The sequence below is a fragment of the Wolffia australiana genome, chromosome 3, assembly GCF_029677425.1.
Source record: "Wolffia australiana isolate 7733 chromosome 3, ASM2967742v1".
Lineage (NCBI taxonomy): Eukaryota > Viridiplantae > Streptophyta > Magnoliopsida > Alismatales > Araceae > Wolffia > Wolffia australiana.
This window is the reverse complement of record NC_135837.1, coordinates 11,140,082-11,153,118: the sequence shown is the minus strand read 5'-3', so window position 1 is coordinate 11,153,118 and position 13,037 is coordinate 11,140,082. Positions and strand designations below refer to the sequence as shown.

General features: G+C 37.5%; 1 protein-coding gene across 3 annotated transcripts; it reads right to left on the bottom strand.

The window, feature by feature from the left end:
• Nucleotides 1–1,228: 1,228 nt before the first annotated feature.
• Nucleotides 1,229–3,809, bottom strand: LOC144700921 (CRIB domain-containing protein RIC10-like). Of its 3 annotated transcripts, none has more exons than XM_078572506.1 (5): nt 3,632–3,809; nt 3,378–3,444; nt 3,200–3,297; nt 3,040–3,127; nt 1,229–1,603 (listed from the first exon to the last, which is right to left on the bottom strand). In XM_078572506.1, the coding sequence occupies exons 2-5, from the start codon at nt 3,427–3,429 to the stop codon at nt 1,419–1,421; spliced, it is 423 nt and encodes a 140-aa protein (XP_078428632.1). In that variant the 5' UTR covers nt 3,430–3,444; nt 3,632–3,809; the 3' UTR covers nt 1,229–1,418. The 3 variants fall into 3 exon arrangements, with proteins under 3 accessions (XP_078428632.1, XP_078428631.1, XP_078428630.1); XM_078572505.1 differs by having other exon boundaries at nt 3,378–3,448; nt 3,632–3,808; XM_078572504.1 differs by lacking the exon at nt 3,632–3,809 and having other exon boundaries at nt 3,378–3,579.
• Nucleotides 3,810–13,037: the final 9,228 nt, after the last annotated feature.

Below are 13,037 nucleotides of genomic sequence, written 5' to 3'. Positions count from 1 at the left end.
TTCTATCGAAGAAAAGCCACCTACTCAGAAGGTATAGTCTCTAAAACTTATAAAATGGCTTTAGAACAAGAGCCTCCTTTGGATGAAATTAAAGTCTTGGATCTAAAGCCTATATGGACCATATAATGGCTTTGGATCCAGAGCCTAGCTCACTTAATAAAATTAAACATAACAAATTTAAAATGAAACAAGTGTACATCAAAGACACAGACCAATCACTGGACATTTAATATCAAACCAGTGGTTAACAAGTAGCGGCATGATTCTGCATATCTAGATTCATAAATCTTGCTGCAATGTACTAAGTCAAGCGCAGTTATTTGAATACAATATATATTTTTTATTTTCCCTCAGCCTCCTTTCTTCGTTTCTCCACTCTCATCTTCTCTTTACTCATTTTTATTGATGATTTTGTGAAATTATGTCCTACTGCTACTATTACATTAATGTATTTGAAGTTATTTCCCTATTTTATTACAAATATCACCTTATGTACAACGATCTTATGACTCTTCTTTCAATCTCTAGTAGTAGTAAATGAAAGATCTATCAATTTGGTGTATTCAATGCGTTCTCTCATAGGGATCTTACAGAAAACATCTACATGGAGAAACCTCCATGAATTAAAGATCCAAAATATCCAGATCATATCTGATACTTGAAGAAATCAATTGATTGTGTAAATCAGGCTCCCAGGGTCTGGTTTCAAAAGTTAACAACATATCTTCATTATTTTTTAAACATCAGTCAGCTAATCCAATCTTCTTGGTAATCAAGGTTGTTGATGTTAATCATTTCTCCAAACTCCTGTGACATTGAGAAACTGTTACATCATCTTCCACAGAGATTTGACATTCGGTCCTGCTCATTATTTTGTAGGCATTGAGATTATTCCACAAGCGAATGCTTATATTTTTTCTTAGTCCAACTGTGTCCTCGTTAATGAAAAGCTCACAGATAGATCATAGCAAACCTTTGTCCACACGTTGGTCAATAGCTCAGTGTGTATATATGCGACTAATCATGACAGATCGTACGTATTTGATTACAAAATGTTGAACTTATGTCCCAGTTCTTCGTCCGTGTGAAATATAAAATTGCTATAGGAACAAACTCAAGGAGACTAAAATAGAACACGTCTCGCAAGATCTATACCTCCTTTAAATTATCTTCCCATCGATATATCCACAAAAAGTAACAACCCAAGAAGCTAGGATAAAACATAAGATGCTTTCATGAAATCATGACAGATCGCAAGTATTTGATTAAAAATTGTTATACTTATGTGCCAGTTCCTCGTCCGTGCGGAATAAAAGAAAACTGCATGAGGGACTCAAGTCAAGGATGCTAGGATAGAACACAAGTCTCGCAAGATATACAACACTTAAGATCAAAGTCTTTTCCCACTGATCATACTCTCATATGACCAGGCGGCGGTGAGACAAGTCCCCAGCACCACCATACGAGGCTGCAAAAGACCGCCTCAACGTTGGGGACGAAGATGGCGATAGTGAAAGCTGCTTTGACTTCTTTCCCTTCCCTTTCTTGCTTCCCCTCTGTGAAGCCGACCTAGCATGAAGAGCGCTCATGGGCTCAAAGTCCTCTGAAGAGACAGCACCACCAAAAGCAAAGCAGACCTCATCAGAGTCACCCTTACACCTGTCCAATTAACTCTCTACCTTCCTACCTACACGTGAGTAGATTCACGATGGGTCTTGGTCTATAATATTCTCTCTACGATGAATTAAGTCTTATTCCAAAACTTTGTACAATCACCTTAATTAGGATTTTAAGTGTAGGCCTAATAATGTTTTGCATCCCGTTATAAGATCAAATGGATAAAGCCGTGAAGAAGAACATAGAAGAGACTGCACCATCATATGCTAGCAGACCACATCAGATTCTTGACCTATAAACTAATCTGCGAATGAATACGTTTTCTACACATTTATTCCCCTGCCCTAATGAAATATGTCTCATTTCCAAACTTTGCACAATCAATTTAGTTAGGATTTTTAAGTGATAATGTGTGCTGGCCCACTTTGTGAGATCCAATAGATAAAGCTGTGAAGAAGGACATAGAAGAGACATCACCATCGAAAGCAGACCATCAGAGGCACCCTTATGCGTTATTCTAGTCTACCCATACCAGATTTTGCAACTCAATCTGGTTTCCATAAATACCCTAAGTTTGTAATAGCTCTTCAACTGGGATAATAAACTTATAATAGCCCTTAATTTTATATAATTAATTATGTATAATTATTATTAATGAGATCTATCAGAAAAAGCCATGAAGAAGGACACAGACAAAGGCACTCACGGGTGTACCCTGCAGTTGAAGGTGGGCGGCTGGGAATGGGATCAGGTGGGACCTCTAGCGCAGAAAATAGGGAAGACGTCTGCCTATGAAATTCATGGGAATGCGTAAGAAGGGTGGAGTTTGTTTTCCTATTTTTAACCGACTGAATTAGGTTAAGGAAATTAAAATTGTAAATTAAAATTTTCACATTAGGAAAAACCATTCATTTAAATTCATTTGAAATTTGGTTCAATTCACCTACATTCCAATCTATAGTACGAATTAAACCTCGTTTGTTGATTTCTTAAGTCAAAATTATTGCCTCTATTGAATTTTAGTTGAGATGGGCAATGGAAAGGACGCCAAAAATCAGAAGTCTTGCAAAATGTATAGGAGCTAGAGGCAAGCCAAGAAAAGTAACGGAAAGAGAGTGGAGGGTTGCCCTTCTAATACGAGTTCATTTGCCTCTTTTCAATCGAGTAGAATCGAGAAAAATACTACAATTACTTATTAAAATTCAAAGGTAAACCTCTATTTATTCCACTCTCTTGGATTCCACGTGATTGGAAGAATCATATCAAACAAATTATTTCTCCCAAGTCAAAATTATCCCATTCAAAAACGTCGATAGAGATGGGCAGTGGATGAACACTGGAAATCAAAAGTCTCACAAAAAGAATACCCACTAGAGGCATGCTCCAAAAACTAAGGAAAAGGGCAATGATTTGGAACCTTACCGGCGTAAGAAGTCCAGGAGAGCTCAGTCGCTGGACCCTCGCCGAGCGATGCCAAAGAGAAGTCTTCAGCTGTCTTGAATTCACTCATCTACAGCTCACAACATATCCCTTAAGCTGCATATTAGAATTTAAGAGGAGAAGATGGAGTAAGTTCACCAACCCAACTCGGAGCGTTCGCTGGGGAGCTGCTCCAGCCGATGTGTGATACGTGTCTTACGTTCGTAGGAAACCCAATCTCCATTTCATGTTCCTTGTAGCCTGTTGCAGAAGAAGAATTTATTAAGAAGAGGGAGAAGCTTGCAAGGACAAGAGAGATAGTGAATAATGCAGACTCTTGCCTTTGCTGAATATGTGGGAGAAGTACTTGAATCCCTTGAATATCCCCTTCATCTTCGTTCTTCCAACCTGCCTGAGCATAGGGAGAATATCAAGGAGAGAGAGGGAGAGTCACGCTTGTAGTGGCGTCTGTCGATGACTAGAGATGGGTAGAATTTATCCAAAGAGAATACGTCTCTATTCCCAACATTTTACTCTGACGGTGAGCGAGAGAGGTGATTTATAAGTAGAGATAGAGAGAGAGCGAGTATCGGACCTTCAGTCTGTAAACATGAGCTAGACTAGATCTCCATTCTGCCAGGCGCCGTCACTGTCCTATGGAAACTGAGCTCTGCAGCAGAAGGTGAAGGAAATTATGAGAGATTTGGGCAGACACTGTTAGAGAGAGAAAGTAAGTAGATACGAAGGAAAGGGAAAGAGGGTCGAAATTTTCGCTTGGCGACATAGGGACTAGATGGGATGGATCCGCGATAGAAACAATGCTCTGCAGTTGAGGTGGTGGTCCCTCTTTTATTTTCGTAAAACCCTCTCTATTTTCTGAACCTAACGCTAGAGTAGCTCACGATTACCTCTCTCTCTCTCTCTCTCTCTCTCTCTCTTCTCTTTCTGTCATTGTCTCTCATTTTCTCCCTCTCTCTCTCTCTCATTTTTTCTCACTCTTTCTCTCTCTCATTTCTTCTCGCTCTCTCTCCCTCTCTCTCGCTCTCGCTCTCACTCTCTCTCATTTTCTCTCTCTCTCTCTCGCTCTCGCTCGCACTCTCTTTCATTTTCTCTCTCTCTCTTGCTCTCACTCTCTCTCTCATTTTCTCTCACTCTCTCTCTCGCTCTCACAATCTCTCTCATTTTCTCTCTCTCTCTCTCTCTCTCATTTTCTCTCTCTCGCTCTCACTCTCTCTCATTTTCTCTCACTCTCTCTCGCTCTCACTCTCTCTCTCATTTTCTCTCTCTCTCTCTCTCGCTCTCACTCACTCTCTCATTTTCTCTCTCTCGCTCTCTCTCTCTTTTTCTCTCGCTCACTTTCTCTTTCTCATTGTCTCTCGCTCTCTTTCTTTCTTTCATTTTCGCTCGCTCTCTTTCTTTCTCTCATTATCTCTCGCTCTCTTTCTCTCTCATTTTCTCTCGCTCTCTCTCTCTTTTTCCCTCGCTCACTTTCTCTCTCTCATTTTCTCTCGCTCTCTCTCTCTCTTTCCCTCGCTCACTTTCTCTCTCTCATTTTCTCTCGCTCTCTTTCTCTCTCTCATTTTCTCTCGCTCTCTCTCTCTTTTTCTCTCGCTCACTTTCTCTTTCTCTTTTTCTCTCGCTCACTTTCTCTTTCTCTTTTTCTCTCGCTCTCTTTCTTTCTTTCATTTTCTCTCGCTCTCTTTCTTTCTCTCATTTTCTCTCGCTCCCTTTTTCTCTCTCATTTTCTCTCGCTCTCTCTCTCTCATTTTCCCTCATTCTCTCTCTCATTTCTTCCCTCTCTCTCTCATTTCTTCTTTTTCTTTCTCATTTCTTCTCTCTCTCCCTCTCTATCTCTCGCTCGATCTCTCACTCTCTCATTGTCTCTCTTTTTCCCTCTCTCATTTGTTTTCTCTCTCCCTCTCTCCCTCGCTTCCATTCTCTCCCTTGTTTTCTTTCTCATTCTCTTTTTCTCTCTCCCCGTCTCTCTTTGTCATTTTCCCTCTCTATCTCTCTTTCTGTGATATGGGGAATTGTGTCCGGAAGCTGAGGCACAGTGTTGCATGCGATAAGTGGACAGAAACTTGTTCATGTGGGTATTTCGTCGTATTGATAAGGGAACCGTTGATTCCCTCTAGACCAACCGCAAAATTGCGCCTCATCTATTAGCAGTTCGTGGAAGAGAGGAAACTATGTATGCCGATAATCGTCTAGAGAGAGAGAGATAGAGAGAGTACGACGCATGAATAGCCAGCAGGAAGAGCCAGACAGGTTGCAGACAAAGAAACAGTTGGGCTCCGTAACTGAGAAAGAATGAAAGACGGTTACTTATGTAGTAACTAATGACTCGTGAATTTCAGCGAGTAATTCGAAGAGTGATAGGCTCTTTCGTAAAAAATGAAATCGGCCACACGTGATTCGGACTTGGAACCTTATTGTAGAAAATCGGATCTAGAAGAAATTTTACTCAATCTTCCTGAGAAGGAAAACATCACACTTCCCCTCTCTCTCCCCTCTTCCTCTCTCTCTCCCTCGTGATCTCTCCCTCTTTCCTTCGATTTTTCTATCTATCTCTCCTTCTTTCTCTCTCTGTCTTTCCCTCTACCGTTTGCTCACTCTCTCTCCCGTCGTCTGTCTCTCCCTCTTTCCCTCAATCTTTCTATCTCTCCCTCTTCCACTCTCTTTCTCCCTCGATCTTTCTATCTATCTCTCCCTCTTCCACTCTCTTTCTCCCTCGATCTTTCTATCTCTCTATCTATCTATCTATCTCTCCCTCTTCCTCTCTCACGCGATCTTTCCATATATCTATCTATCTCCCTTCTCCCTCAATCTTTCTATCTATCTATCCATCTCTCCCTCTTCCTCTCTCTCTCTCTCTCTCTCTCTCTCTCTCTCTCTCTCTCTCTCTCTCTCTCTCTCTCTCTCTCTCTCTCCCTCGATCTTTCTATCTGTTTATTCTATCATCCTCTTGATCTATCTCTCCCCGTGTCCCGATTTATCTATCTTTATATATAGTCTATCTTTCTATCTATATGTCCCGCTCTCTATCTCTCTCTCTCTCTCCATACGTATATCTACCTATATATCTCACTCCAAGTCTACCTATATTTTTCTATCTCTCTTTCAGTCTATCGCTCCATCTCTATCTATCAACCTCTCTTTCACACTCTCTCTCTATCCAACCCTCCTTTCTTTATTTCTCTCTTTCACAAACTCTCAGTATACAATCCTCCATCTATGCGTGTTGTTCTATCTCGCTTTCAGACCATCTGTGATACCCTTTATTTCTCTGCCTATCTCCTCCACTCGATCCTCTATCTATCGATTGCGCTCTCTCCATGTATATTGCATTCTCTCCATCCGACCCGTTTCTCTATTTATCAATCTCTCCTTCACTCTCTCTATCCTAACCTTCATCTCACTACCTATCTCTATTTTACATACACCTCTCACCTACTGATAGACTGGAAATTAGGGATAACTTTGTCATTTAAGGCTTCTGATTTATACAACAATATTTATAATATTATGTACCATAGAGGAAGTAGGGCTAGAATCCACATGGAGAAAGTTAACTTTGTGAATTTTAAATTTTATTTATTGTTAAACTATTTCTATCTATTTTTTTAGGAATTAAATCTAATTTAATAATAACAAACTAGTGAAAAATAATTCAAAGTGTCTAAAAACTGTAATCAAACATTTAAGCTTGTTTATTCAAATTTGATTAATTCATTTTAGGAATTTTAATGGACTTACAGTATAAAATAATAATTAATTCTAAATAAATAGTTGGCTCTTTGGCAATACCGGGTGACCATTTATAGTTGTGGCATGAATGTAATGAGAAGATGAGTTTCACTTTGACAGATTGCAGTGGAGATGGCTATACATACACTCTGAAAAGTGCAGAGTTGACAGTACTCATATGATTATTTATACAGATCAATGGGATTATGGTTTCTATTATATCTAAGTTAATGGTATCCGCTATTTTTTCCATATAAATATGAGCCCATTGAAATATTGAAGTAAGTGACTAGATTTATCTATAAGTTCCTCTTTTAAAATGTTTCTACACTAAAAAACATAAGTCAGTGACACATCCTACCTAGTAACAAGACCACTTGATAAACCAAATATTGGGGCTAATTTTGTCATTTAAGTCATTTTATTTATATGAAAATATTTAAAATTTCCTTACAATAATATAATAAGTGCGGCTACAACAGACAAAGTATTGAATAAGTGAATTTACAGTCATAGTTTTTATCTTTAATTGGTTTTTTCAAATTTTATGAATTAAATGAAACCAAATTAATAAAATTATTTTAAAATTTCTTGGAAGCAAGGAACATATTTATGGTAGTTAACCTAATTCATCCCAATTTACAGAATACTTTTGGGAATTTTGTAATGGAAAACCTTAGTGAATCCAAATTAAATACCTTAGCCAATGCTTAAGCCATGCCAGATCACAATCGGTAATGGTGGCGTGAATAAAGTGAGTGGATAAAATTTTTAATCATGGATTACGATAGAGATGGTTATCAATATGCATTAGTGAGTGGCAATGTAGGGCTAGTGGTGATGATTGCACTATTGCTGGCGCCAACAGAGATGGATGCAGATACACGCTGATGAGTGGCAGAATCAGAGGAGTTGTGCATGACAGTGAAAACCTAGGCTATCGACGTCAATAACTAAGGAAAGATGACGAGTATGTGAGTCCTAAAAAGAAAAACCTCCTCATCACATGCCCAATGGGCCAAGTGGTGTTGTTTCTTCACAGTCTTGATTTGAATGTCACTCCTTCAATTCCTCATTTGCTTTTGAAGCCAATGGAGAAAACCACATGAGATTTCGATTGAGCAAATCAATTTGACATTCATAATTAAGAAAAAAAAACTCCTCTTTTTGAAGGATGGGGGGTAATAGATATAGATTGTGGATGGATAAAGGCGGTTAAGAGGAAAATAACTTGTAATTTTTTTGTCGGAAACCCATTCTGGATTGTTGGAGATTTTAGATAGACGTTGATATTTTCTCTACGCTCATTGCGGATCACTATCATGGAGAGAATAATCATCAGATTTTGAAAAGATTCTATGTCATAATCCAAATTTTAGTGCATTTTTCAAGCACATGCTACCATGATTCTCAATTTCCGTAAAACATTTCTTGTGATTGCATCAATTTCTGGTCTTTAAATAATGTGCCATCATGAATATACCAGTTTACCTAATGATAATAATAAATAAAGGAATTCAGCATTAAATGCACCTTTTTACCTTTTTAAGTGATCTACTCCCACGTGCAGCTGCTCCTAAAATATTGATTTATTTAGCACAATTACCATAAAAGTCTTTCTCCTTCATGTAGGTAAAAAGTGAGATAGAAGTATGTGCCTTAGTCATTGGTTGTTTCCAATGATTGGTGACATGAATCATTAGGAGAAACCAATGATTGATCGATGTGAATTATTGGTTGAACTCAGACCCAATTCAATTCCGTCACCTGGCAGCGTAGACTAATAAAAATATTTTCTTTATGATTTTTATGTTGTAAAATTCCATAAAAATAATATAACCTTAAATAAAAAGAATATAATTTGATAAATCAAATAAACTCCTAATAATATTTAAATAAATACACAAAATATACTTGTGGCTTGTAGAATTATTTTCTTTATGAAATTATTGTCCAAAAAATATTTTAAAGTACCATTAAATCATTAAAATTCACAATATTTTTATAAATGTAATAATTTTTGGTACTTTAATAAGATTCCATGTTATTCATGATTATGACATACCACTCTCGCACCCTATCTCTCTCCCCGTCTATATCTCTCTCCGCTCTGTCCATTTCTCTTTCATTTTTCTCCTTTTTCTCTTCTGTCACTATCACTCTACATCTCTCTCTCTTTGCTTTGTGAATTGAAAATATTTTGATAATTTTATAATTTTGTGGTATGTGTATTTTTAAAATTTTCAATATATTCATATATGACTGGTTATTTGAATTCTAAATCATGTGAGAAAGGTTGTGTTAGTACAGACGCCAACAGATTAAGAAGCCATATCATCTAAAATAATATTTCTATCATCTTTGACTTCATAATTTTTCTTAACGAGGTTTTACTCTCAAAAGCATAAGACTAAATACAGAAGAGAAGAAGAGAAAAAAGGGCTTCCTCTTGAGATATCTTGGATGTGATTTTTGTCAATTCAGAAACCACAAAATTTCTCTCGGGCAAAGATATTTTTTTGGGCGATCATCTGTTTTTAAGATCCTGATTCTTTCTTCATCATGAGATTGTTCCAGCCCATATCAAAGAAAACTAATATAGGGTCTCTCTTTTTTCATCTTCAAATCTCGTTTTTCTGATTTCAAAAACAAATTTTATAAATCTTCATTTCAGTTTCATATTATTTCATTTTTAAATCTCCATGTCTGATTTCAAATTTATTATCTCTAAATCATGTTTCAGTTTTTATTTTCTTTCATCCTCAAATTTTGTTTACCTGATTTCAAAAATGTTCTGTCTAAAATTTTTTCATCTTCAAATCTCATTTTTGTGACTTCAAAAATGTTATTTCTATATCTTCATTTGGTTTTCATATTCTTTCATCTTTAAATCTCCATCTCTGATTTCGAAATCACTCTCCAAATCTTATTTCAGCTTTCAGATTATTTCATTCATAAATATCTACCTCTGAAATCATAATCATTCATTCTCAAATTTAATTCGTCTCTCAATCTTTTCTTATACCTCTGATTTTTGAAATTTGATCATTATCAACCTCTATTTCTAATTTAGATATTCTACATTTCTCAAAATACATTTCTTATTTAAATTTTTATGTTTTCAACACTTTATCATTCTCAAACTCTAAATCTGATTTTGAAAATCTATATTTCTCAAAATTGTATTTCTGATTTTATCTTCGAATGATGTTTCCTCTAGTTCTAAATCTCCGATTTAGTCTTTCCAAATTTCACTTATGCATTGACTGATTTTTAATTTCTGAAATATTTTTGTTTTCATTCTTAGTTTTTTTTACTTTCAGATTCTCCAAATTTGGATTGTGAATTTATAAATCCAGTGATTAAATTTAAATTTTAATCACATATAAATCTGATTCTATTTTGAGTACATATCAATATAAATCAATCTCCTTTAGCATCTTAACTTCTCTTTAGAAAGAACTTTCCATGTTCTATTGAGATTATTGGTTAGAAGAACTATGAGCTTTTCTTTAGAATAGTCACTAGGAGATGTGATGAGTGGAGGCCTACCCAAGGATGACACAAAGAGAGGTTTTTATCCAACAGTGTGAGGGGATCAAATCACAAATTTGTGTTTAACTATGAGCAGATAAGTCCAAATAGTAATTGCAACTAAGTGTTTCACAAGGTGAAGAATGACAGTAGGAGGACTATCTGCCCTTGGTACTTGATGAAAATATATGTGGCCGGCAAGCCAATCACACATTCCACATCTCGTTCTATGTTCATTAATAGAACATATTCATTCATAGTGCGGATAGAATCGCACTATCTAGCCTCACTCATATGATGAGTATGGCCGGTCCCGTAGCCATTAGTGTGGCGACACTAAGGATAGATAGTGGGTGCGCTTTAGTGAAAAGAGTTCATTGAATTGATCCGTACGAATCCCTGAATGATATTATACCGAACAGTCAATCAGGCTGATTCATGTCACGGTTGTGTAAGTGGTCCTTAGACTTGAGACACCAAAGATGTCTTGTGGACGGACGGTTGTACTTTGGGTATGGCCAACGAGTCTCTAGTCATGGGATTCTAAACGGTCTTAGTTCGGGTGCATCAAGAAGTACACGAAGACGATTGAGTGGTCAAGATGGGATCATCCACCCTCGGTATAAGAGGTGAAAGCTCAAGGAAGATGATGCAACAAAGTCCTTGGCCAAGGCAGTGAAATATCGGAGAAGAGTTCTTCGAGAATTTCTAAATGCATCAGTACTAACTCGGATGATCGATTAGGGTTTGATAGTTGACCATACCCTAAGTCGTCTAAGGAGCGGCATGTGGATGAGGGATTATATATATATGGTAACTGATGACGAATAGGTTCTATGAGTGAGTCGACACACGCTCCTTTGTATCTTCTGGAGCACAAGGTGTAGCTTGGCACCCACGTGTTGGAGACTCGACCTATTATTTGGATTAAATTGATCTAACATTAATTAATCTATATATTGATATAGTTAATTAATTTTGAAGGTCAATATAGGTTATTGGGCCTAGAGGTTACACGCAAATGGTCTTTTGGATGCCAGAAGATATACTTAAGTTTTGGGTTTTTTATGAAAAATGCCAACTTAGTATAAATAGGGGAAGGCCTTGAACCAAATTCACCCAGGCCAGAATTTTTTAGGGGGCTTTCCCCTTCTTCTCCCTTCTCCCCAAAACCCCTCTCCATCCCGATGAAATTGGGACAGCGTAAAGACCATGACGGAGATTGAACAAGGCTCGTCAATAAGAAAGAGGAGATTCGACGTGCCGAGGGTCATAAGGATACTTCTATAGGTGGCACACTTGAGTAGCTCAACTTGTCTCACTCTAGGATCCAAGAAACCACGGATACGATCCGTGCAAAGGTACTCGTTTCATGGTTTTATCTATGTTGTACGATTTCACAAAAGTCTTATGATGCGTGTTGTTTTGATTTGTTCATCCATGTCAAGACCTCTAGAACCCAACAGTATGGGTTTGGATACCGTGTCCAATATAATGATTAATCTGGTGTACCAGTGACATAAAGAATTGATTAAATAAACAATTTATATAGCATGAATATAAGGCTAAAATAAATAAATCAACCCCTATCTTAGTTATTTCACTATCCAAAAGGTAGTTTCATGTATATGTATTCCTCTCTCTCCCCACAAGGGTAACACACAATAGTAAAAAATTACATCAGTGTGATTCAAAATTAACATGTTTTTTTAAAATAGACATTGTTACAATTATCCAATTTGGGGCACTTGTATTAAAATGGGCATTGTTAGAATTAACCAAGTTAATATGTTTCGTGACCAGCATTATTAAAATAATCCAATATGGTGAATATCTACTACACTTGCATGTTAAGCTTAATGACATGTTAAATGTGACTTAAATTCCTTATTTTATAGAACTTTATACATATAACATGAATTTATCATATGATGAAACAAATTATTTGAATATTTTTGAACTTTGTGGAAATATCAGTTTTCGCATTTTAGGACTTTTTTTACTATCCTTGCTTGACTTCTATGAATGCAAGAAGTTCCACTAATTATCAATATTTTCACATCCATGTTTGCATAATTGTGTCTAAATGATGTCGGACGTCGTCGGAGACGTCGGCCATTCGGGTATTGAGACGATGCTCTAATACCAAGATGATGTCTTACTTCATCAAAAGGCGTCGTCCGACGAGTAACTCACTAGGGAGATGTAACTATGTGAAGACGTGAATCCTAGATGGATGTACGTGCAGGCCTCGACTCGTGGAGGAATTCGCCGAGCTCCGAGATCTGAATGAACAGCTGATGACGGTGATGGTGACTTTTTGGCACTCGTCGTAGCGACGACGGTGACTATGGTGTCGAATGGAATTAATTCCATTAACGCTCGCATGTAATGGATGGGCTCACCCGTACCAAAGAATTCACTCAATTTTTAGATTTCTCGATAAATTCTATCACCTTAACTAACCCGAACGTGGTGGACTGCAGTCAAAAATATATTGTAGAAAGTAGTGTACCTGACGAGAAAGGGGACGGCATACCTTATCAGTGGCGGTGTTTGTTGTCATAGACTCCGTTGATGCACGGGCCAGAGCAGGTAGGAAGGCGGAGGCGTGCCGTTGACAAGCACGACTTGGCTAGACCGACGGCGGTGTCACCGCGCAAGAGCGGGAGGCTGGAAGGCAGAGGCGAAGATGAGAGAAGTGCCGAGCACAGGCATCG

Excerpts from the sequence above, each read along its gene's own strand:
- LOC144700921 (XM_078572504.1), bottom strand. The coding sequence starts at position 3,456 with ATGCTCAGGCAGGTTGGAAGAACGAAGATGAAGGGGATATTCAAGGGA. Across the intron at positions 3,128-3,199 it reads CAGCGAACGCTCCGAGTTGG|ATGAGTGAATTCAAGACAGC; the intron begins GTTGGTGAACTT and ends TGTGAGCTGTAG. Across the intron at positions 1,604-3,039 it reads CTCCTGGACTTCTTACGCCG|AGGACTTTGAGCCCATGAGC; the intron begins GTAAGGTTCCAA and ends CTGTCTCTTCAG.